A 24,556-nucleotide genomic window follows, 5' to 3' on the forward strand; every position below is an offset into this window, starting at 1 on the left:
TAATCCTTTTCAAAGGCCGTAGACAGACACAACAACCAATAATATCAGGAGCATGGCATTTATATACAAATAGGAGGCAAGGTAAGGCAATCAATGTATTTTGGTTATGATTAGATATTAACAAATGTCTCATGGCTTGGACATCAAAAATGACACAAGGCTTCATTACAACAAAAATAAATTCACTCAGTTGTTATATACTGTATAAGGAATCCAATAATATCTCTAATGAGGTTTGATATTGTTGACGTGTGTTTAGATTAAGGCATTTACTCTGATATACATCAATTTATGCAGCATTGTAGTCAAAATCAGTATGATTGTATTTTCATGATTATCAAACCTTCCAGTTAAAAGAAAACACACTGAAAACTGCATATATTGTCCATGAAACCCAATAACTGTGAATGATAACTAAATACGTGTCCACAAGATAAAATATATACTGATGAAAAATCCCACATTAATATAAACACATTGTTCATCCAATCACACTGTTACTTGATAACATAAATCGAGGCATGCAACATGCAATAATAAATTAGTGATATGTGTATTTTTATTCAATGACAATTCTGTGATCACACTTAATGGAATATATTCAAAAGGGGATTACAGATACAGCATGTAGCAAACAAATTTAAGAGCTTTAATCTTCAAAAGGAAAAACTCTTTACTGCCTGAACAAGGAAACAACTTCTCCATGTATCCAGTTCACCCTTTGAAACGTGATGTTAAAGAGTTGCCAGTAAATTTGTCAATTGAATCATCCGATGGCAGATAAATACACTTTTGAATATTTGTCTGTGACTGCGTTAACTTTTCCGTCACTCAGCGTGTTAGAGTATGTTGTAAACACATGAAATATTGCAGCGTGATCTTTGTCATTTTTGCTTTTAGTTTCTCACGCGGTAGTTTTTGCCTGTTTTGCAGTCTTCAGTAACGAGAATCAGAAATAAAGCATGAATGCTACGAGAGACTACAGATTTCCAAGGCAGCTAATGTCAAAGGCTTATTGTTCCAAACTCATACTGAGGTATCCATGCTAAACATTAAATGCTTAACCCAGTGAAATTGCCAGCAGGCTTAATTAGGTTGTCTTGTAAATGTCTCTTTTCTTTCACAGTGGAAAGGACACAAGAGCTGATGGTTGTTAGTGGGACGCCTACGGCAGCGTTTTGCTGCCCACATGAGACAAAAAACCCAGAAATGTATTTTCTTAGAACGAGGTATTTGTCTCATTCTTCTTATTATTATGCATTTTATTATTACAACACACCAGCCTTTTTTGTTTTCTTGATATCAGTGCATCTTTTTATAATTTGAAACAAGTCTTATCACAGTTATAGGGCAGCAACTATTGATTATTTTCCTTATTGATTGATCTGCTGATTATTTTCTTGATTACTGTTTTGTCTGTAAGATTAGTGAAAATACAGACCAACGGGTCAAAAGCCAGAGATATTCAGTTTACTATCATTGTCTTGTATTTGTAACTATTTTGCATTTCTGCTTGAAAAATGACTGAAATAACTCATCTGTTATTGTAGTAGTTGCAGATTGATTTTCATTTTAACGACTAATCAGTGAATTGTTTCAGCTCTAGCTCTGATTTTTTTTTTTTTAATCTGGTGTCAGTGGTAACAATATGCAGCTGTTCCCACCAAAAAAAAAAAAAAAAAAACTTTTGAAAAGAGATTCCCTGTGACTCTTAGGAAGAACTATGCGTTGTGAAGTTCGTGCTCTGTGTCAGTTTTGCCGACTGCATCGGGATTGGAGAGAGGGTCCAAGTCAGCGAACAGGTTGAACCACGCTGAGAGGTCTTTGGACGTCCCTGCTGTGTCTGTAAAATGAGTTAACAAGGGTGAACGTCACCAAAACAACTGCTGTGCGTTTACTAAAGCCATAGTGAAAAAGAAAGAAAACACCTCCCATAAAAGTCCCATGAAAGACGACATCTGGCGAGATCCGGAATTATGAATGGAAACGAGCCACAAGTTCTTAGACAGTATCCATAAACACAGGTTTTACTTGGACTAGCTTTTTTCTCTCAAATCTTCTCGTATGTTTTACTCATTTGGCTCGGTCCTACCTTTCGCTGCTGGCTTAGAAGGGTTCTGATTGGCTCCAGATGAGGGTTCTGTTGTCTGGGCAACCGGCTGTGGAGCGATGCCGGCCCAATCTGAAACGTGGAGACGCAGAATTGGATTAATCAGCAGGGCAAAACTTAACGTGGCAAAGCATGATCCAACAAATAAATCATCCCGCTCTCTCGCACAGATATTGTGTAGCCTGATAGACGCACACAAACAGCAGTAATCAAAACATTTATCATGGCAACATCAAATCAGTCATTATTAGTGGTTTATTAAATACAAGCCAAAAGTTGCAATTAGAACGTCGAGGTTTTGTTTCAGGCGAGTTTATTTTGATTTCATCCTTTGTGTATCTTGATAATAAAGCGTGTAGCAACACTAAATATCACCAGGGAGGACAGTGGTATGTGCTGTTGATATTGTACTTGGTAACAAACAGTCTTTTACTCCAAATACAAACAAATGAGTCCAACAGGCTTAAAGCCTTTTTGAAGCCTCTGGATATTTTAGTGAATTAGTTTATTATGGTATTTCATCTCTGGCATCTTCTACCTTTTATTGACATTTTCAGCAAGTTGTGTTGCAGAAGCAGAAATACTGAATGAATAAAGTTGTTTTTAGATGTGTAGAGGTTAAAAATCTTTTTAAAAATGTAGTCAATTGTTTACGTATAAAAGCGTTGGAGAGTGACTGCAGCTGCAAGTCGTACTGGATGCATCTGAAGGTGCATGGTTAATGAGAATTTTGGGATTTTCCTCCTTGAAGATTTGTTATAGCTTTGCTCCACATTCTTGGTCTCCTGCCATTTCGCTTTTGATTTGGCTTTTTAGGCTGTATAATCAGGATCATAAGTTATTTGACTCAGTGGACCAGGTTGTTTCCAGGATTTTGCCTGTTTCGGGCTCCAACCCCGAGGTTGAACGGAGGTCACGGGCCTTCTGCTGTCATGTGCTGCTTTCTTGCCCGAGTGTGACTTCTTTGACCACACTGCCATATCTGAGAAGTGCTACGTCTACGCTGTTGTTCTTCCAGCAAGATCTCTGACAACAGTAAAATCCCTTGGTCCTTAAGTTCTCAAGACCGACCTCTTGAACATTGTTCCCGGTCGCCCAGATTAGCTTCATGACCAGCTCTTGAAAGTCTGCAGCACTCTGTGTTTTTTTTTTCTTCCATTTAATAAACTGTGTTTTTTTAGCAGCAAAAGGAATTTGAGTGTCAATCAGTCAGTGTAGGTTTTGAGAGCGCAGAGGCATTTGTAAGTGTGAAATACGTTTTGCAGGCTCCTGATGTATTGCATGCTGTCAAAAGTTTTGTGTAGTATTTTGAAGGTACAACTCAGAGTCTGCACATTCTCCTACCTGCACTTGCAGACTGACCACAACACTTTAAAATTGTTTTATACTTTTACCGAGATTCGTGCGCTGACACGGTTCTGACAGTTTATCGTATTACATATTGCAGGTGTTTCAAATTCCCTTAATTTGGAATTCAAGCTGTAATTCAATGTGGAAAAAGTCAAGCAGGTTGAATATGTTGTGACAGCTTTTTAAAAAGAAAGAGATTGATCAGCCTCACTGGCCAGCTGGACTCTCAGTCTCCCTTTCAAAACCCGTCGCCTTCTCTCCTGCCTCTGAACCCACAGACCATATGCTTCTCATGGACCTGTTCAGACACGCTTTGTTGTGAAGTTGACAAAAAAAAAGAAAACTCTCTCTTCTCTCTAACACTTTACTTTTATTAAGTGTGTACTTTGCTGTGACTCTGAGCCACAAAGAGATTATAGTTTATTATCACAATCATGCTAAATCACTAGCTAATTAACTAAATTCTCTGTTTTTTTCTCATCCAGGACATTCATACACACTGTAGGTTTACATTTCTTTATAACTTTATAATAGTGAGGCTGCTCACAACCCTGCAAGCTGAAAATAGACGAAACCAAATCAACAAAACCAGACGAGGTGCGAGCAGCCAGTGCCCAGGCCTGGATGAAATGGAAAGTCGTTGGCAATTACCAATGGATAAGCAAATCTAATCGCCATGTTATAATAGCCTTCCTCTATTACGTTGACAGACATTGGTTTGATAAATCGTTTTAAAGCCACTTTTCTTCCTGTGCGGAAATAATTAGCTACAAAAGCAGCCCATTTTAGCTGTGGTTTTTTCACATTCTTAATGCACAAATTGATGGAAAAACAATGTAACTTATTATTTAGGTATCAGACATATTTATTTCACCTAACTGCTTAATTAAATGAAGATAATAATATTCTTTTTGTCAACCAACAAGCTTTTTGGACCACTTCACCCATTCTCTGCGTCACTCTTGTCTGATTCACACAAGCACAAATGCACATGGGGTAAAACATCCTGACCTGAGAGGGAAGACTGCAGATCGTTCAAGCTCTGGTCCAGCAGCTGAGATGGCAGAAAGAAGGCATTTTCCTTTTGTTGGGCCTCCGCTGGTCTACCGGACGTTGCGCTCGTTCCTTCCTCAGTGTCTCCAAACACTTCCGTCCACTCGCGAGAGAAGTCGCCCTCATCCACAGACATACTGCCCAGGATCTCATTGAGTAAGGCCATGCTGTCCTTCTCCTCTCCCTCTAACTCCGGATAGGCTGAGAGAGGATCTTCACTTCCTGGAACGATCAGGCAGAGCGACCAGAGGACTTCAGCAATAATAATAATAATACCACAGTAATGTAACTCACGATTTCCTCCTCATTTGTGTCTTATAAATATTTGCCCAGCAACTGCTCATACATTCTTATTATATGGTTTTGAGGTTATTCTGCAATTTGAAGAAAATGGATCTGCAACTATTTTGATATTTGTTTAATTGTTTGTCATTTTTTTTATGTTGTTCCATTTGTTTAAATATTAAATTTAATTGTTTTCTTCATCTTCAATGATGATTCAAGCATCCTCAAGACGTCACCATGGGCTTTAGTTTTCACCATTTTTGTACATTTTATAGACTGATCAATTGATCAAGAAGAGAAGATTAATGACAATTATCGCTAGCTGCAGCCCCAAAATAAATCACGTGTTTTCCACAGTAAATAACACGATAAAAATGAATTGTAGTGACTTAAATTAAATGTTGTTCTTTACCTTCTCTGGTCTTATCGCTGGGGTTTTCACTTACTAGTGAGATGAGTCTATAAATGAGAGAAACAGAGGATCGGTTTATAACATTTTGTGTATGCATGAGGCAACAGGTGTGTAAAAAGAGCAGTTCAGTGTTTATAAAAACACATTCCCTGCTTTAACTGATGGCATGCGTGTGTTTGGTCTACCTGCATGAGTAAAGATGAAGATGAGATACACAGATTTTTTTTTGATTTTTTTGACTCACTGGTCATCTGCAGTCTCAGCTTTCTTTCCATCGTCTGCTGCTGCTTTACTTTTTTTCTTCCCCTTCTTCTTAGCCGGCTTGTCCGCTGGGTCTTGTAAGGTCTGCGGGAATAACAAAGTCGTTGGTTATAGTTACAGGCCTTTCCTCCAGATTTAAATCTACTTTGACAGTGTTCAGGTCAAGATGCTCTCTGACCTTAATTGTGGAGAACTCATAATGCTGACAGCCCTTGAAGCTCTCGTGAATGGCTGCCATAGTGTGGGATGTCTTCTCCCAGAAGTGCAAAAGTGTTGTCTAGAACAGTAGAACAAAACAAGGGAACACATTCAGCAGGACGTGATGGAAGCAGTTTGTCTGGTGTGATAATGAAGTCTCCATGCAGTGTCTTGTATTCCTTTGTTCGCTTCATGTTTGTCTTCCTTCCTGACTTAACCGACTGCGGTGGAGCCGCTGAAAACACCCTATTTCAGATCAACAGAGTGTAAGCAAACAACTAAAGATTTGAGGTGTACCTGGTATGTGGTTAAAACGTGAGAGAGGAGGTTGCAGCGGCTGGCTCCCAGCAGGTCCACTTTCTGGCAGACGTCATTCTTCAGTTTGTCAAAGCTTGTTTTGGTAGTGCGCACCTGGGCCTGAACCTGAGATACAATAGATAGGAAAATGTCCCAACTGAAGACTGGCACTCACTATTATGTATCATACAGCTGTGAACAATGAAAACACAAACACTGGAGTTCATGTTTGTGCTTGTGCAAATGTAAGTATCTAAGTGTAAGCAGAGAAGAGCACGCTGGGTTCTTGTAGCGTTATGGTTGGAACTGATGAACCACCATCTAAAGGCGTGTTGCACCCTCTAGTGGCATTTTTGTGACAGTTTTTTTTCCTGCTCTATGCTCTTTGTGTGGTCTTGCAGCAAATTAGGGCTTAAACGATTACTCAGTTTATTAGTGAACCGACAGCAAATTAATTGCTCTAATTTGATATTCAATTAATTTTAGTTTAAGTTTAAGTTATCCATCACGGAGAGAACATTCTCTGGGTCCATTTTCTGTAATATATAGAGTTGCTGATTTTCTCCTTTTTGTGCAATTTGAAACTTGCGGTTTGGGTTTTTACACTGTTGGTGGATGGTGAACAGATGTGTTATATATTTTGAGTTGTTATTACTGGTAATATTGATTTAATTTTGACTTGGCAAGAACAGCTGTTGTTAATAACATTAGCAATGGCTCGGTATCTGAGCCATCTGAGCCCTGAAAATGGACAAAACTAAATGAAATACAGCCATTACTGATGTACCTGTGCTTTCTCTTATGACATGCCAAAATGTGTGACGCCTGACTGACGAACCTTGCGAAATTTCTCCATCTGTTTATGAGTATCTGGATCCAGCTCCTGAGACACATCCTTCATCCACAGCAGCGCGCCGCGGTACTCGGTCCTCGACTGCTCCATTCGATTCACCGTCAGCCACGTGTCTGAGATGGCTCGATAGCGAAAGGTTTCCACCTCCTGGTACAAACGGCACAGAGGGTTCCTCAGAGCCAGTCTGTAGGATGCAGTCGTGAGATTCAGTATTAAGATGCTGCATGTGGCAGGTGTGATATAAATTTTCCAATACTACTGTACATTAATTTTAGGCATTACCAGGTTATTCTGACTTTACAGACTCTTCGGGCGCTTATAGAGCATAATACAGTCTGCTGAATAATTTGAAGGTCCAAAGGAAACCGCTTTACAAAATCAAAAGGTCTCCCAGCTCATCCAGCCACAAAAGCAAATTGTTGAATCAATCAAAGGCCATCAGTTTGACAGACATTTTTTTATCCCCTTCAGTAAAGAAACCAAGTACCAGTATTTGTAAATGCACAGCATTAACTGTAATATAATATTCTTGTAATTCGTGGGTAATATCAGTCATTATGTTTGGTTGGTTTGCCCCATTTGTCTCGAGAGCTGATCGTGTTACAGACTCAGATACCGAACAGTCATCTATTAGAGCGAGCCTGCCTCTGTTGTCAAGGAAACTTGACAACAGCTCTGTAATTGTGATTATTTGCTTCCTTTGGGTTGCGATGTCCTTTGAAGTGTCCGTACCCAGCTCTGGGATTACATGTGGATCAACAGGACGGTCCTCCCTGTTCCCTCTCTGGCATTTGAGGTGATAAAGTTAACTGGCTCTTACATAGTTTTCTAGTGCAGCTGTGACTTTTCATGTGGTAGGTGATCCGTCATACATACAGTGATGATTATTCGTATGTCGCCCACCTCTGCTGGGAGGAGAAGCAAAGTGCTTTCCCTGTGGCCTGCATGATCTTTCCAGCCCTGGTTTTATCCTGCGAGCCCTGAGAGCGCAGGAAGCGACCCAGTTCGTTCTCCTCCTGGGAAAGAACTGCACAGTGGAGACAGTGAATGTGGTCTCAAGATTCAATATCGTGCAAATTTGAAAAACAGTTTTAATCCGATAAAATGAAGCTTAACTAATCTAATTAAGTAAACTGGAATGCATTAGCATTTAGATGAGTATTTCTGATATTTTTTCACATCCCAGTTATTTTTAAGAGAATGGCCACCTTAAAGTACTTTGGGTTTTTTTTTTATTTAGTAACCCTGAGAGTTGTGTTGTTCCTGGTAGGTTCTCCCGAGGCAGATTAGTCCCAGGAGAGGGACCAGGCTGAAAGTGACATCTCAGAGGGAAGCCCCCAGGTGAGTGCCTGGTTGTTGGGGCCTGTACAGCTCAACCTGAGCAAGTAACATGGGTGTGTGGCCATGAGGACCGACCAGTCGCACGGTTAGTCCTGGTTAACTGGGACCCCTGGCTACAGCTGGTATGTGGAAAGAGGTTTTACTGGTAATGGGAGGACCACTGAAGGTGGAGCAACACAAACAATGTAAATTTGGGTTAGTTTCTAGGCAAAACACTGGTCTCTGGAACCAAACTCCTGCACACAGAGGCTGGAGTCTGGAGGTGTTCAGGACATGTATGAACAAAAGCGACCATACGTACAACAGATCCTCCTCTGGTACTGCTCGATGACCTTCAGCAGCTCCATGCACGTTCTCTGGATGGAGTGGAAGACCTGCAGAGCAGAGGAAAAAATCAGAATAAACACAAAGTCAAGGAAACGCTTGATGTTTGTGAACGTTACTCTAACTACTAACTAACTTTCAAGAAGGCAAACCACAGAAAGCTGAGTCTACGATACTTTATAGATTTCAAGAAGTAAGATCTGCACAGTGGAGACGATGCAACACTGAAACCTTTATGGGGTAAAAACAGAAGTGTTAAAATGCCACATCAAAGCTTTTAAAAAAAAAAAAAAGATCCTTGATCCGGCATGTAGATACAGTTTTGAGTGATTTATCACAGTGCGTATCGGGGGCCTGGTTGGATGTTCAAGCTTTTATGAGGTATCGATTTCAGCCATTAGATCCTGTTCACTCCTGAAATGGAAGCATAGATGATGGAGGTTGGAGAGGCGGCCTAATGTATGTTTTAAGCCTCAAGCAAATACCGGCGTCGTGTGAATCAAAAAGCCATTTTGTCCGGTGTAGCATCAAACCTGAGGGAAAGTATCTCCTGTGTTTCTTAATGTTCCTGTGATGTGACCCAGGGCTACGGGAAGCAAACATGGCAGCCACTGAGACATGCTGTAAAACCACAATCCCCAACAAGACAGATTCCTATTTCCTCATCACCTCGAGCTTGGCGTCCAGATCTGCGTCTGATGCCACCACATGTTCGTCCTCTTTCTTCCCGGTGACCTTGATGAGCGTCTGTTTGGTTTTCCAGTACTTCCGCTGGAACTTGTTCACCACAGACGAGTCTTGGCTTTGGATGAAGCGGTCAAGATAATCCCGGGAGTAGCCACTGTAATGACATGTAGGGGTTAGACCAATATTTGACCGCAGCGCTCTCCTATTAGAACTGTATTAATTCTGGAAAGAACTCGTTGAATATCCTGAAACCTGAGTGTGAGCACTGAAATATACTCACAAATTTCCTCCCTCCATTTTACACGATTGCCTGCGGAGTGAGAGAAGAGCGACTTGGATTCAGATGTAGTTTGAAATACAGTATGTAGCCGGGCGTGTTGCAGTATATGTGCTTGTTTAAAATCAGTGTCTTCTTCAAAACTCAAATCTCAGCTGCAAGGGTTAAGAGACTAGATCATATTTCACTGATCTCAGCATCTCTGCACTGGTGACATGTTGCTTTTAAAACTGATTATTCTCAACGCGCCTTCTGCCAAGTTATATTTGTGACCTTTTACTCCTTTGTTTATTTATAATTCTATGGTTTTAACTATTGATATGTTCTATAATTATAATAATATAATCATTATTGTATCAGACAACAATTTTATAAAGTCCATGATTACCGTACAACTGCACAGCTCCAATGGATCCATGAAAAAAAATCCCCTTTAACCAGGTGTATAAAAGCCTTAACCGTGAGTCATAACAAGGTGTGACCTACAGCTTGTTTGTATTTTACCATCCCACCCAGCTTGGTTTAAAGATTAATCAGAGGCAGTTGTGGTATTAACTGAGTACACTTACTCAAATACTGCACTCAAGTACAATTCTGAGGTACTTGTACTTGTTTTCAGTTCTCTTATTTCTCTGGAGTACTTTTATTTCCCATACTTTAAGTACATTTTGTTGATAATAGTTGTAGATTTGCTCAAATCGGATTTAGAGTGAAGGACTTTAGCTGGTAGTGGAGTATTTCTACATGAGTGTATTAGTAATTTTACTAAGAGGACATTTAACCAGACTAGATTTAAGCTTCTGTGGAGATTGAAAACACCTAAGAGAAAACCACCACCTGTTTTGCAGAAGTGCATCAGCTGCTGTCCATCAACAAAAGGATGAGAATGAATAATGAATCACAGCTCGCGCGTCACGACTCGTTTTGAAGCCACGGGTGACGATGTGAACGCGCCTCGCAGCATCTTAACAATAAAGCGGAAGGACACTGCGACATATGCGTTTTTTTATTCCGAATCAACCAGCGGCGTAGAAAAATATGTGAATATGATTACAACAATAAATCTGCGCCGCACCAGAACAAAAACAGCGCCTGCCTCCCTGCGCCGTGCGGAAACCCAGCAGCGGTTCCCTCCCATCGCCCGCTGGATATCACACTAATGTCACCATGTAAATGAGCGAATATCGGAGTAAAACCACGGGGTGTTGCACACATACCTCTCCGTGTCGATAGCATGTAGGATAGGCTCCTTATATTCCTCTCATCGTTAGACGGACAGCAGCTGTGGCTGGCTGACAGGCCCAGTTGTACCGTGTGTGTGTGTGTGTGTGTGTGTGTGTGTGTGTGTGTGTGTGTGTGTGTGTTTGTGTACACACAGCTGCTCGCTCTCTTCAGCGCATTATCCTCCTGCACGAAACGCAGCCGACGTCATTCTCTTCCGACTGTAATTGGCCGGATATGCAGCGCGCATCATGTTCAAATGTTTGTCTCAGGCAAACACAGCAGTTACTGTACAGGTGTATGAGCACCAACCGCCTCGTGCATTAACGAGCTGTTTGTCTGTCACTCTGCAAACTGGCTGTAGACCAGAAAACAATCAGGAAAACAGATATCAAAGACCCAGCAGGTTCATCAAAAGGTTGTAGATTGAATATAGTTTTTGGGGCTTCTCGGTGGATCATAATTAAATATACAAATTCACATAATCATGACTGGATTAACTGGTTCACAGGCTTCATTTGACCTGGGGCATAAATTGCAGTCTTCTGTGCTGCCCCCTTCTGGCCAAAAAAAAAAAAAAGAAGCAATTAATGCACAAATAACTGCAGTGAACACAGTAAACAACCTACAGATTCATTATGTGCCCAGACACCAGCACAACAGCAGCAGGTTCTCTGTTACTTCCGGTCTTAAAAGTAGATTTTGCAAAACTCAAAGTTAATTAAAATACATACAACCGACTGACCAACAAATTGAATCTGAGGCTTTTGGGGAATCAGTCCGGGGCGGTTTCAGACTTTGCCCAGTTGGAAAATCCAGCCTTGAGCATAATCTCATTTCAAGAAGCTTCAGCACATAGTGTTCAAAACTTTGTCTCTGATGGTTTCACACCAAGAAATTACAGGTTGATTCACATACATAACTGAAGAGTTTTCTAATTAAAAATTACATTTATTTGTTCTTTTTTGCAGATCATAATGTTTTTCCTTTGTGTGGGTGAGAGTGCTGGTGTAAACAGACCTCAGGCAGCATCATAAACTAATAACAGTTGTTGTTTAGAGTAAGACTTTCTGTTGTTTTTAAGTGTTCGGAGTTTGTCTTTAGTTTTAAATTTGTCTCACCGATTGTGCCTTTGAAGCGTGATTCCAGTCGTATTCCACCTGGTTTCAACATGTGTCAGCTCTTCCTTTTCTGAGGCAGTCTGTCTGTTGCATGGTTTTCCTAAGTATCGTACACATTATTGTAATTTTCCAGAGCTTTTTTCACAGATTGCCCCTGTTGTCTGGAAACACATCATATGATCTCTTTAGGTCTGTTATCTGTGTCACGTGACCTTGTCTTTTATAGCCGACGCATTGACATTTGAGACAATAACATCCACATTTCTAGCGTTACTTGGAGCTGCTCAAGTTGTTTCTGTTATTTTGTCTAGTGGTGGAAGAAATAAAAGTAAAACCTAAAAAAGCATTATCACAGTATAATCTTTTAGAATACATTTTTTAAATGCATGTTTGCAGGTTTTTAATGCTTCAGCTGGTAGAACTAATCTTCACTACTTTAGTAGTAGGTCTAATCTATAACATATTTTCATATTATACGTCATGTTATAACTTTATCTTATATTTTATTTCAGAAGTCCTAATCTGCCTAGCAACAAATAACTGCAGCTGTCACATAAATGTAATGTAGTACAATGTCTCCCTTTTAAATTTAGTGAAGTAGAAATGTGCAGTAAGTAGCTCAACTTTGCATTTAAGATGCAATAGAAAACATAGTCTATTGTAAAACATAGTATAAAGAAAAGAATTGAAGGTATATACTGTATGGAGTATATAAAGAGAAAACTGTCATGAAGGAAATAAAACATATAAACAGAAATGTGTTTCATCTTACAGTAAAAGAAAAACAATGTTACTGCTTAGTTCCTTTCCACCAGTGGTATTTTAAACTACTACTACTACTAAATTACTTTAGACTGAAACGTTTATGACAAAACTTGTATTGGAAGCAAATATTGTCATTTTTACAATATATATACTTATTAATTATATATTTTACAACCTGAAGTATCTGTGTTAGATGTAATTGTATTAACTTTGTACCTGCCTACTTCACTTATGTCCACAGTCTTCACACACCACCACCTCCACACACTCTGCACAGGAAACATTTACCAGTGTTTAGTTCTGCTTCTGTCCAAAGGATGGCAGTGCAACACAAAGGAAGGGCAGTGCACCTTAATAGTCTCCTCTCCTGTTAGGGGCCCCGAGCTTCAGTTTATTTCATCACACTATACTGCAGCTGATTTAATAGCATGTACATTTTGTTGTCACCTAAAGGGAATTTCTTGTCATGCTCCAAATTGATGTACCTGTTTGTAGTCTTAGACAGTATTTGTGCTGCGCAGTCAGAAGGCGTGTGGGAGCAGCATGCAGCTCAGACAGTTTTACTGAACAAGCACAGTGAGCTTTTTTAACCGTAGATTATGGATTTATATACGGAAAGTGTGTTTTATGTAGAGCCTAATTTGATTATCACCAAGGCAACGTTGAACCCTTTGATCCTTGAATACCCTGAAGTCAGTTTCTGCACAATACGGTTCAGTTCCATCCTCGATTCAATACGGAAACGAGCGTGTTTGTGTTTGCTGGGCTCTTTTTTGCATCTTTAGTGTCATAATACCTTCTGATTTTCCAGAGGAAGTTCTCCAGCGCGCCTCGGCGCCCTTCCAAACCCTGACCCCTGACATCATCTCAAGGCTTTTGATATGAGCAGATAGATAGATGTGTCTCGTAAGGAGAGGATATAATCTCCATAAAGACCGGTGTCCTTCACCCCATCTGATCTTCCTCCTGCACTTAACCACCTTATCTCCAGGTCCATGATGGTATCAAAGCAAGTTGAGTTCACTTAAATAAGACAGGAAAACAATCAGGGTTTTAATATAAGCGATGCTGTTGGGGGTTTAATTCAATCAGGACAGAGAAATTCCTTCCCGAAATTGATCAGGGTCGTGCGTCACCATTGATTTTCTGTGACATTTCCTTACTCCAACTGCAGTGCTGCGCCTCATTCATGAGATTTTCTTTATATTTATGTATTGTACACTTTGTATTGTATTCATATTTCACCATCAGCAGCTGTACACCAGCTAATGCCAGAACGGCCCAACACACTAAGCCCCATTTTCTGGGACACTGTCTAAACCAGACTTGAGCGTGCCCTCATTGTGAAGGTCTGCAACCCCCCGAGAGTGCCCGACCTGACCCCAGAAATTGCTCAATTGACTTTTTCCATCTGCAGTTATGTGTGGTGATGGGGAACCATGACATTTACATTTGCACCACTCCAATATGATCTCTTGCTCGGTGCGAGTTTTCGACACAGACTATAGCTCAAAACAGGTCACGAGATCAAAAGTGTCTTTTGCCTGAAGGAGTCACTGAGTCGATCCTCTCCATTTCTGCACCAAATGGTGTTTTCTCTCTTCCTCGCCTCTCGTTTTCTCTCTCTCTCTCTCTCTCTCTCACCAGTAACTTGCTGGAACACATTTAGATCCTGAGTAGAACTCCTCAGTGCCCACTCATCACTCTGCGTGGTGTTTGAAGATTACTACGCTCAGAGACATCCTCACTGGGCATCCAGGCAGCTTAGAGGCCAAAATCCATAATCCCTTACCCTTCATGGGAATTCTCCATGCACTTCAACATGCTGAAATACAGCCCCGCTGCAGCAGCCACTCATGGTCGAGGAACTACTGCAGCCGGAGGCCGAGATAGATGGATGACATGTCTCAATGAATGTGGGAGGAAGTTAGATTTAAAAATAAGTTATATACCACAGATAGCTTCTGCCCAGAAATCTAATCTAAAGGGATGTTTCTTGCGTGGTATTTTTATTTCTAATGCGTGCACACTGCCTCAGTCAGTCCACATGCACTGGTAACTGTTTTATGTATACCATAACAGCCCAGACGACATTATTTACTGAAAATATGGGCACTTTGGTGGGACTCAGCAGCTGCACTGCCTCTCCGCTCGTCGTCTCAATAAAGAATTTCCTCTGAGGCTTTAGTGCCTTATTAAAAAGCATAAATAAGTGTAGTTCCTTGATTTAGTAATCTGCATGAACAAGTAATATGTAAAGTTTTTTTTTTGTAGTTGAAGGACCGGTGGGGTTCAATTTTTCTTCCTCTAGGCTACACTCTGATGCTTTGTTAGACTGCTGTGCTAAAACTTGTGTAATAGCTTGGGGAGTTTGTCTTGCAGCAAACAAGAATAATGAAAATAATCTCATATTCACATTTGGTATTTTGTCATTATGAAAGCGTTTCTTGACTCTAATCCCTTTCCATTTTTTTTTTTTTTCCTTCTTTCTTGAGATACACGAAAGAATCCGAGCGGCCGAGAAAAGGTCAGAGCAGGTTTTAGTCAAACATCAGGAAGCAGGATCACATGTGTTGAGCCAGTGGTTTCTAACTCACTGCACCATCTGTGCACATATTTATTTATTTATTTATTTTTGATTAACACTAAATCAAAGTGGTTAACAGGGATTTAAAAAATTTTTTTTTTTTTTTTGTCAACCTTTCAACGGCAGTTTGCAAGGACATCTCCGTCCCTTTAGTCTCCATACGTTTGTCTACAACATGTTGAGCTCTAACTTGGACAAAATGTCAGCATGAGTGCCCTTGGTCAGTGAGGAGCTGGACCGTTACCCAGCACTACCGGCCTAACCTGTATCAGAGTGTTGCAGCTCTCTCTCCCCTGCTGTTTGGCATGCTCCGTGGCACCAAGTGCTGAGGGCAGAGCGTGTCGCCGAGCTGGCACCGGCCTGAACTCGTTCAAGGTTACTCTTTGATTTAATGGTGATGCATTTTTTAAAACCGCATCATCCCTCTCTCTCTTGCCACAGCGCCTAGTCCATCTCTGTCACAAACACTGGCTGTGCGTCTCACCTTTAGCAGTGGAAGCACCAGGAGAGGTTGTTTAAGGTATAAATCAATGGCAAACGAAGCCCCAGCTCCAGTGCAAGATGGCCCTGATTGTTTTACCTGCCGGCTTGTTTTAAAGGCAGGACGGCGAAGGAAAACTGTTCTATATATTCAGACTATGACATGGGAAAATGGTCTACTCATCATGTAGACAGCTCCTTGTATGGGCAGCAACAATCATCGCCCGACTGCAATGCCTTGATGTTTTGATGCATAACCAGGCACTGTGGTGAAATGTAACAGCGTAGTGATCGTCTCTGCCCCCCTGAAGATGTAAATGATGGAGAGAAGTATCAGTTTGTTCTTTATCGCGTCTTTGTCTCGTATAAATAGCATCACTTAGCTCTATACTCAGTGATGTTTGTGACAAGGTGAAATTTGGTAATCATCGCCTCTCTCTGCTGTTGTTTCAGCGGATATACACTGACAGCGTTGGGTATCGTAAAAATAGATCATCAACCAGTTGCTCTCGTGCTCTGAGGTGCAGCTGCTTGTGAACGAGCCTAATCGTCGGGGGGGTTAGCATCGGTGCACACAACACACACACACACACACACACACACACACACAGATATATTCAGCTGATCAGACACACAACTTTCCTTTTCCTTAACTGAAATTAAATCTGAGCCGTTCAGGCATGAGAACATGAGCGCTTGCGTCGTGTGGCAGGCTGTTATGGATGGAGATGAGGATTTCTGATAGCAACAGAAAAGTGATAAATCACAGGATAGAAACAGGCCATATTCACGAGCCATGTAATCCTCTTATATCTCATGTCATTTTGGAGAAAGAAGACACATCTTTGCCGTCAGTACTTCTGTTTTCTGGTTTGATGAAGACACCCCTCACAAGAAGTGGGAAGCTGCACATGAGGAAACCTGATGAGCAGAAATTAGTTGAACAAACACGTCTTAGTGCTGAGAAGCTGCAGTCAACAGAAGGACACTTATTTACTCAGTGTTGGGAGGATTTCTCCGAAGCTATGGGCAGCAGTGCACGACTATGACCAGCTGTATCAAGTAAAGAACCAGCTTCTTCTATTTTTGTGAATTAATTTAAACATTTTTTTAATTTAATCCTTATGTCGGCGTTGCAATGCGCCTCTTCTTCAACATTTGACTGGCGTTGCTCAGAACAGCTACTTTTTCCTCTGATTTCTGCCTTTAAATCTTGTAAAACTGATAAAATTACCGGCTGACTTTTCAAATGATCATTTTAATGAAGCATAAAGTATAAATCTGGTAAGAAATTCAACCTGCCAGCTGCTCTTAAACCATACATGAAGTTATAGGATATAGCTCCTGCTGTAGATAGACTAATAATCTCACTGATGCAGGGCTGGAACTTATTATTATTTTGTATTAGCAATTAATCGCTTAATCTGTTTTAATGATTATTGGCTTCATTGCTTAGCGTATAAATGGCCAGAAAATATTGAAAAATGCATCCACCATAATTTTCCATAGCCCCTGGTGACATGTTCAAATGTCTAAGAAAAAAAAAAAACAGCTGATCATCCAAAGTAATTAATTTACAATGATGTAAAACAGAGAGAGGTGACGTGAGCTGCTGGAACAAGGACATGTTTGACATTTGTGCTTTTATGCTCAATTGTGTTGAAGTATCTTTTCCTTGTGGAAGAAGGATCCGTCCTCTGCTGCTTCTTTAAACCTTCTTTTTCTTATTTGAATAGAGGGTCAAAGTAGAGAGGGGAGTCGCCTGCTGAGACAGTTGCAAAGCCCTTTGAGAAACTCTGTAATCTGTGAACTATACCACAACTGCTATCAACTATAAGTTGAATTGATCACAGACAAAAAAATTACTCAAATTAAGTCGTCTATCGAGCAAAATGCCAAGTATCTACTTTTTTCCAGCTTCTTAAATGTGAGAATTTATCAGTTTTTCTCTGTTTTACGTCATTGTGAATAGAATATCTGTGGATTCTCGACCGTTAGTCAAACAAAACAAGCAAACTGAAGACGTGTCCGTGGCCGCTGAGAAGTTGCAATGGTCATTTTTCACAATTATCTGATGTTTTATCGACTATTGAATGATTAAACGATTAATAAAATAAAGAAATCTGATGATTAATTGATAATGAAAGTAGTTGTTAGTCGTAGCCTCATGTGACTCAAGTAACTGAAACTATTCATTGATGATCAGTTTCCTTGCCGATTGTTCTTTCAGTCGACTAATAGATTCACTGACCTTTGGTTTCAGCGCTACATTGATATATTGACAAACAGTATAACTAAAATCAATCAAATCAAATCAATATTGACTCAGTGGTCGGGTCAAAATAGCACAGACTGAATACACCAGGTTAACTTTACCCAGTGGGTCACCAAATCAAACCCAAGACGATGTGTCGTCAAGTGTTATTTTTGAATTATTAAAGCAAACTAAAAGGTGGTTAAAGGTGGAATCGGTGTTTGACAAAACAACTCCAAGTTTTTACCTTGAAATTGTCACAAATGTGTTGTTGTTGTTGTTGTTTGTAGAAAAGAAGCAGCGTAGAACATGACACAGGTTTTCGTCAAACTGCGGTTCTGTACTCACAGGTCTGAGAGTTAACTCATCATTGTATCTGTGCTGTAGTGACTCCATCTCTGCTTCTCTAACTGTTGCACTCTTTTCACTTTCCTGTAGTGTTGGTTTTTTATTTGTAACATCAGCATCTGTTGCATCATTGTAATTTTCTAAGCGCGGTCCTGGTGCTCCACACGAGTGTGAAAATCCTCACAGTGGGAGCAGCCTGATAAAATGCGGGAACGGCTCATGTCTTCATATAGTGTGGTGAAGGCTGGAGACTTGGAGACATTTGGTTTTGAAAGCAGCTGAGACGTCCAGATGACAGATATTTGAAAGCCGCCTAATTTCTCTCAGATTCACGATGAGCCGAGTAGCATCGGATCATAGGTGCAAACAGCAAAATGGGAGAATTAACAGTCGCTGCTGTCAGCCATTATCCATTGTACTGAGAATTGACAGCGTTACGAGGCTAACATCCATTAGGAGCAATTAGCCACGACACACAGGTGCCCTGCATTTCAGTCTTTCACAGACCTTTCATTAAAAGCCTCAAAATATTCTTAATTTCTACACCCCTTCCAAAGAAAGATCTGTATACCAAATATAATATAAGCAGCGGGACAGAATTAAATAGAGCGTAAACTTAATTTCATGTTGCCACAATTCATTCGATTCATATGGGCTTAATAGTATTGTTCATTTTCCTGCATATTTAGGGGTGAAGTGTTCGTACCTGGTTATGTCTAGGGGGCATTAAGTCTGACTAATGAAATGACTCTATCCTCAGTGGCGTTTTAATCTATTCACTGGGAAAGTAATTGACAAGCCCACAGTATGTGCATTAGGATAGCTCCGGCACCAAAGGACAGCTGTCACTAAAGCAATTAAAATGACAAAGGTTAATTAATTCTCTCCAGTTTTTACCTGATATGAGACATTCACAATGAGTGAGTTTTCATTTCCGGAGGAGTAATAGTGTTTTGAGGAGAGTAATTTATTTGTGATTTAAAAAAAAAAAAAAAAAAAAAAAACACCAGCCATTGTCTGATAGAGCCTTTAATATGTCAATACCTCACACAAAACTGCGCCTCAGGACAGCTTCAGCCCCAGATTTGAAATGAATTCTGCAGCAGCGCATGATCTGAAATGACAATTGGTTGTTGTTTTTTCGAGTAAGATGCCTATTATTTCTTCTGTAGTGGCGCAAACAAAATGTGATTTGTTTATAAATGAGGCGTGTGAGGATGTTTTACACTTAAACATTTCATTTGAACAAACGTCTGTAAGTGGAAAAGTGTAGCTCTACATTTTTCCCCTGCGGCTGGGGGTCAAGCGGAAGAAAACCAAGATGCAAATAATTACTATGCCAACCACCTCTGACACCGCGAGAGCAGAACCCAAGAACTTTCTAATCCACCTAAATGTCAAAGCAACGTTCGCAGCCCTCCCTCCGTGTGAATCTCCACAGGCTGCCAAAAGGCCAGTGGTTAGTCATCTGTTTACTCCTGCAGCTGCTGGGTGTCATTGGGACTCTGAAGGAGAAATCCCATGATTCTCTCTGCCATTTCTGACAGCTCCCGCCCAGACCACATTAATCAGGGATTGTGGGTGAGCTGGAGGATAGACGGCAGGCATGGATGGCTCCGGCCCAGGACAACTGAACCGAGGGAGAAGATCTGGGCCCAAAGATAACTTACACGTCCAGACACTGCTGGGTTGTAATGCTGTCGGTTTCATTCATACACAGAGAGTTCATTAAATGGACAGCTCTCAAAGGAAATGGCCAGTTGGTCTTGTTGCCGGGTAAAATGGCGCTTTGAAATGAACATAATTTAAGAAACGGAGGCTTTAAAGAGGAGTTAAATGAACCCGATCTGTCCCAGTTGTGCAAATAATTCTCCAAGAAAGAGATTTGCTGAATTGAGGTTATTAGATATTTCAGATTGGTTTGAATGTAATTTCTAAAAAAAAAAAAAAGAAGAAGTATTTAATTATTTAACTCTGCTGTCTCCATCTCCTCCATTTAATAATTTCATCAAGTTCTACTGAAGGTACAATCAGTGATCTAAAAGTTAGTAAAAGATTAGCTCCAGAGGTAAAAGCCAAAACCTCCCAAAACGATTGACAGGTCTTTCAGAATAGGGACTAAAACCACAAATCCACAATGTTTGTGCGAGTACAACAGCCGAATATTTAATTATACATTTCATTCTTTTATTTATTTGATTTGAAACACACACAATGTAGATTTTCAATCTTTTGTCAAACTCTAATAATTGATTAGTTTGACAACTAGGGGGCAGCAAAATCATCTTTAAAAAACATCACTGACAAATGATCAGCTTCTAAAGCTCGTTTGGCTTCTGTGTTAGTTTCCAAACAGATAAACTTAAGTGTTTATTTGGACTCGTGTTCCTCATATATAAGTCAAACATTCACTTTCCTCTGGTCTCCTCTAACTGAAAACATCTGGCTCGTTAGCTGCTAAATGCTGCACCATGTTCACCAGCCAGTGGCCCCACCTGAGAGCCCCGAGACTGAACCGACACCAGTAAAGCCGTGGGCCGTAAAAACCAAAACAACGGACTGAAAGATGCTAAAACAGCTGAGAGTGCAACAGTGTGATCTTCTCTGTTCGTCACAACAAGTGACATCTCTCACATTACTCACAGTCAGTTGAAATGTTGATTAGTGTAGCTTTAAGTTATATTTGTGAATACATCAGTATCATTATTATTATTATTATTATTACTATTACTATTTGGGCCTGAAACAGTAAACAACATAATACAGTGCATTTACGGAGACGACATCAGTCAGGGAACAGATCCATCTCTCAGCGGCTCTCACACCAAACACTTTGGTGCCAGACTGTTTACACTTGTAAGATTATGTGCATAATGAGGCTGCATTGTCTCAGCAAAGTGCTGCTTTAATTCTTTGAAGCTGAACAAACTGTCCCTGGCACATTTGGGTAGGGGTGGAGGGATATCAAAGTCACTTTATTGAGATGAAAGAACTGGCCCAAACAGCAATCTGAGACATTAGTCATTCCTTCTTCTCTGTGACAGAAACATGCTCTCAATTTACGAGTCAGGTGCTTCCAGTGATTTCTGCCCTCCTTGTTCCTCCACATCATAAATTCCTCTTTATGCTCACTCATCCCACAGGCGGACCCCCTATTCTCTGGCCTGCCTTGTCAGAAAATACACCCCATGTTGGCATATTGGATGTCGTCCAGGCTGCCATTAGCAGTTACTGTGTCGCGCATACCATAGCGAACTCTATGAAAGAGCACTGAATTTAAATAGACAGCAGTGATCGCGCCCCTAGGTGCACATTTGTACTTTTTTACAGGTTTTCTATCGGCACTTTAATTCATTCTTTCTATGGTGTTGACTCTGCAGAGCTCCCACTTACACTATGTTCATTTCCTCTAAATGCTTCACGTGGAGCCACTGGCTCTCAATTTATGTAATGAAGGTTTAATAGCCAATTGGAACATCCAATATCATTAACAGCCAGTGTTAGTCTCATCCTGAATTTGCCTTTTTTTTTTTTTTTTTTTTTTTTTTTTAATAACCAGAGGTGCAAACGTTTGATAGGTGGAATATGTGATTAGCACCTGCTGTTCAATGTATGTCCTGTCTCCACTGGAGCGAGGAACCACATTTTACCACTTCTCACATCTTAGCACAGTGTTTGCTCTTTTTCAGCCTCTGTGAATCAGCATCTCTACGATTTCCATGTTTTCACCTCTTCTAATATCTCTTTTTTTTAAAAAAAACACTTTTGACCTCGTTTCTTTTTCTCGTTCTCTAACACTTTTCTATAAAAAATGATTATTCTAGCATGTACAGATAGTTATTTTTGGATAATGTGGGGGCACAGTGGCTCTGACACTTCTTACTACTGGCTGCTTGTCATGTTAGTGATGCGTGAGTTGAGATTTATTATACTGGACTTATTATAAGGTGTCTTAAATGTCTAAAATGGAAATGCAGGAGAATTAGAGCACAGAAATGTTTGATTTGTTTTTTTAAGAAGCAGTGCAGAAAAATGATCTTCTGTATCTCTGTCATCGTGTGTGTCTTCTGCAAGTTTTATTTATTTATTGCGACATTTACTTGCTTATGTTTGATCTGACGGGAGCCCTCCATTGTTTTCATTTACTGCGCGCCACCCGTGGCCTTAAAACTGCTAACACATAACACAGAATTAAAATAGAAGTACTTCTTTTTTTTCTTTTTACTCCTGTAACACTCGTGACTTGATGGAGATTATTTCTGACAGCTGCAATAACATGAAAATATAGATGGACGTTATTCAGTTGTTTACCACATTCGGTTCATGCATGGACATGGACGAGATTCCAACAACAATATCAGAGAGGTATATTCACTCTAACAATCACACTGCAGAAAACAACACCACTCAAAATATGTTTGCTTTTTCCATTATGCCCTCTAATGCATACTGACAGATTCTTCTTATTTGCATTGACATTTACGTGTTTGCGATGATTACCAGAGACTGATTGGAAAAGACAGAAAGCATGATTGAGACGGAAATACACTATCAACATAAACAACGAAATTAGCAGGAGAAAACATTAATAAAATTGTTTTCTGGTCTTTGTGTGGAATCCACAATATTTACATAAATACAATCAGCATATTTTTACGGTTGGCTTGAGAATTTCCTTTCGATGTAAGTAGCTATGCATATAATATGAGTATTGCAAGCCTATAAATGCTTCCCTAAATGCTCTCTCATAATGACCAGGGCAGGTCTGTTCATTGGAGCAATATCAGTCTCGCGACAAAGATATGTTAGCTGTAATAATGCTTGTCAACATTTCAAGTTTGAAGTGTCCTGACTCCATTTTCATTCAAACAATGTGACATCGCTCAGGATCCGACAGCCTGTCTCTGTGTCCTTTTTTTTTTTTTTCCTTTTTTCTTTTTTTCCCCCCGCCTCGTCTTGTCACATGATCACCCGGTGGGGAGGTAAGGGGTGTCGCTGTGGTAGTTGTAGTCTGGACACACCTTCTGCACCAGCTTGTAGTCGGTGCTGTAGAAGGTGATGAAGATGCAGATGACTTTGAAGGGCTTGGAGCACAGCCAGGACACGTGGCTCTGGGTCTGCTCCTGCGGGCAGCTCTGCGACGGGTCATGGGCACACAGTGAGTTCCTGGTGCCCTTCTCCACCTTCTCGTACTCCACCCTGCAGTTGAACAGCTTGGTGTCCTTGGTCTCCAGAGCTGTCTGCTGCTGCTGCTGCTGCTGCTGCTGCTGCTGGTGATGGTGGTGGTACTGCTGGTGCTGCTGGTGGACCTGGAACTCCACGGCTTTGGTCGGAGGAACAAGTCCCACGGACACGTTGCCCTGACCGGTGGAGTTGTGGCGGAAGTAGACGCTGAACGTCCCGTTACCGTGATCCACGATTTTACCGGTGATGAGAAGGTTGAGCTTCACCGTCTTGATGTTAGAATGAAAGTCGCCCCAACCGAACATCTTCTTGAACTTGCCGGTCTTGACAATGGGCCTCCTCTTCGTCCTGGATCGAGGGTCGTGGGGGTTTGAAGCGTTGTAAAGCCAGTTCCACTGCTCCTGTTTAGAGAAGGAGTCTGCGTCATCGTAGTTCAGATCCAGAGAGGTGAAGTTCTCTTTGCCATCGAGTGTCTGGGACAGCAGGCGGCTGATGGAGAAGGCCTTGCTGCTGTCGGCCCAGTAGGTCTTCACTTTGGATTTTGAGCTCTCTCTTAAGTCCGAATTTCCTGAACTCGGTGAATCAGCACTGGTGGCCTGGAAGAAGAATAACAACAACAACAAAAGACAGGGAAAATTAGTGAGAAGTCTCCAACTGGAAAACACTTTGGCTGCACAAGACTCAGATAGGCTGATAGTGACTTTTTGGAGTATAAATTATTAGAGCATGCTACAAGGATGAAATGTGCGTCAGATTTAGGACCACTGGGATCTGTCCATTTGAACTGGTCTGTCCTCCAAAAGAAAAATGAAAGCAACAGTCATTTCAGCCAATGGCCAAAAACAACATATGTTTACCTTCAAGTGGCAAAGCCCACTAGCTGGGAGGAATTATACTCAGTCGTGAGCGAATAAGGAAATAATCCACAGATGGAGGAGGCCGGACAAAAACATTAGACTTTGTTATGTGGAGATGGATGTTTCTTTTAATCGTGACCATGATTGTTCCATTAACTTCATAAAGCTTATATTATTTTGACCATGATGTTAAAGTTCTCCTGACCTCAACAAAGTACACTACACAGTTTCCCTATCATCAACCAAGTTCCTCAACCTCACCAAGAGAAAAGAGATTTACCTTTCTAACAG

General features: G+C 40.7%; 2 protein-coding genes across 3 annotated transcripts in view; both read right to left on the bottom strand.

The window, feature by feature from the left end:
- Window positions 1-44: 44 nt before the first annotated feature.
- On the bottom strand, window positions 45-10,953 carry ica1 (islet cell autoantigen 1). 2 transcript variants are annotated; one of them, XM_056380604.1, is made up of 13 exons: window positions 10,825-10,953; window positions 9,452-9,481; window positions 9,154-9,325; window positions 8,462-8,534; window positions 7,723-7,846; window positions 6,805-7,003; window positions 5,967-6,092; window positions 5,650-5,748; window positions 5,455-5,555; window positions 5,211-5,257; window positions 4,472-4,735; window positions 2,093-2,182; window positions 45-1,843 (listed from the first exon to the last, which is right to left on the bottom strand). In XM_056380604.1, exons 2-13 carry the CDS (start codon window positions 9,466-9,468, stop codon window positions 1,722-1,724), a joined length of 1,434 nt encoding a protein of 477 aa, XP_056236579.1. In that variant the 5' UTR covers window positions 9,469-9,481; window positions 10,825-10,953; the 3' UTR covers window positions 45-1,721. The 2 variants fall into 2 exon arrangements, with proteins under 2 accessions (XP_056236579.1, XP_056236578.1); XM_056380603.1 differs by lacking the exon at window positions 10,825-10,953 and adding an exon at window positions 10,666-10,812.
- An 8,284-nt stretch (window positions 10,954-19,237) lies between these two features.
- LOC130172316 (thrombospondin type-1 domain-containing protein 7A-like) overlaps window positions 19,238-24,556 on the bottom strand; it is a 184,156-nt gene continuing 178,837 nt past the window's right edge. Inside the window, exon 4 of the mRNA XM_056380946.1 lies at window positions 19,238-24,004. Coding sequence (XP_056236921.1) covers window positions 23,192-24,004 — 813 coding nt within the window. The 3' untranslated portion in view covers window positions 19,238-23,191. The remainder of the gene's footprint in view (window positions 24,005-24,556) is intronic.

The sequence above is a fragment of the Seriola aureovittata genome, chromosome 7, assembly GCF_021018895.1.
Source record: "Seriola aureovittata isolate HTS-2021-v1 ecotype China chromosome 7, ASM2101889v1, whole genome shotgun sequence".
Classification (NCBI taxonomy): Eukaryota; Metazoa; Chordata; class Actinopteri; order Carangiformes; family Carangidae; genus Seriola; species Seriola aureovittata.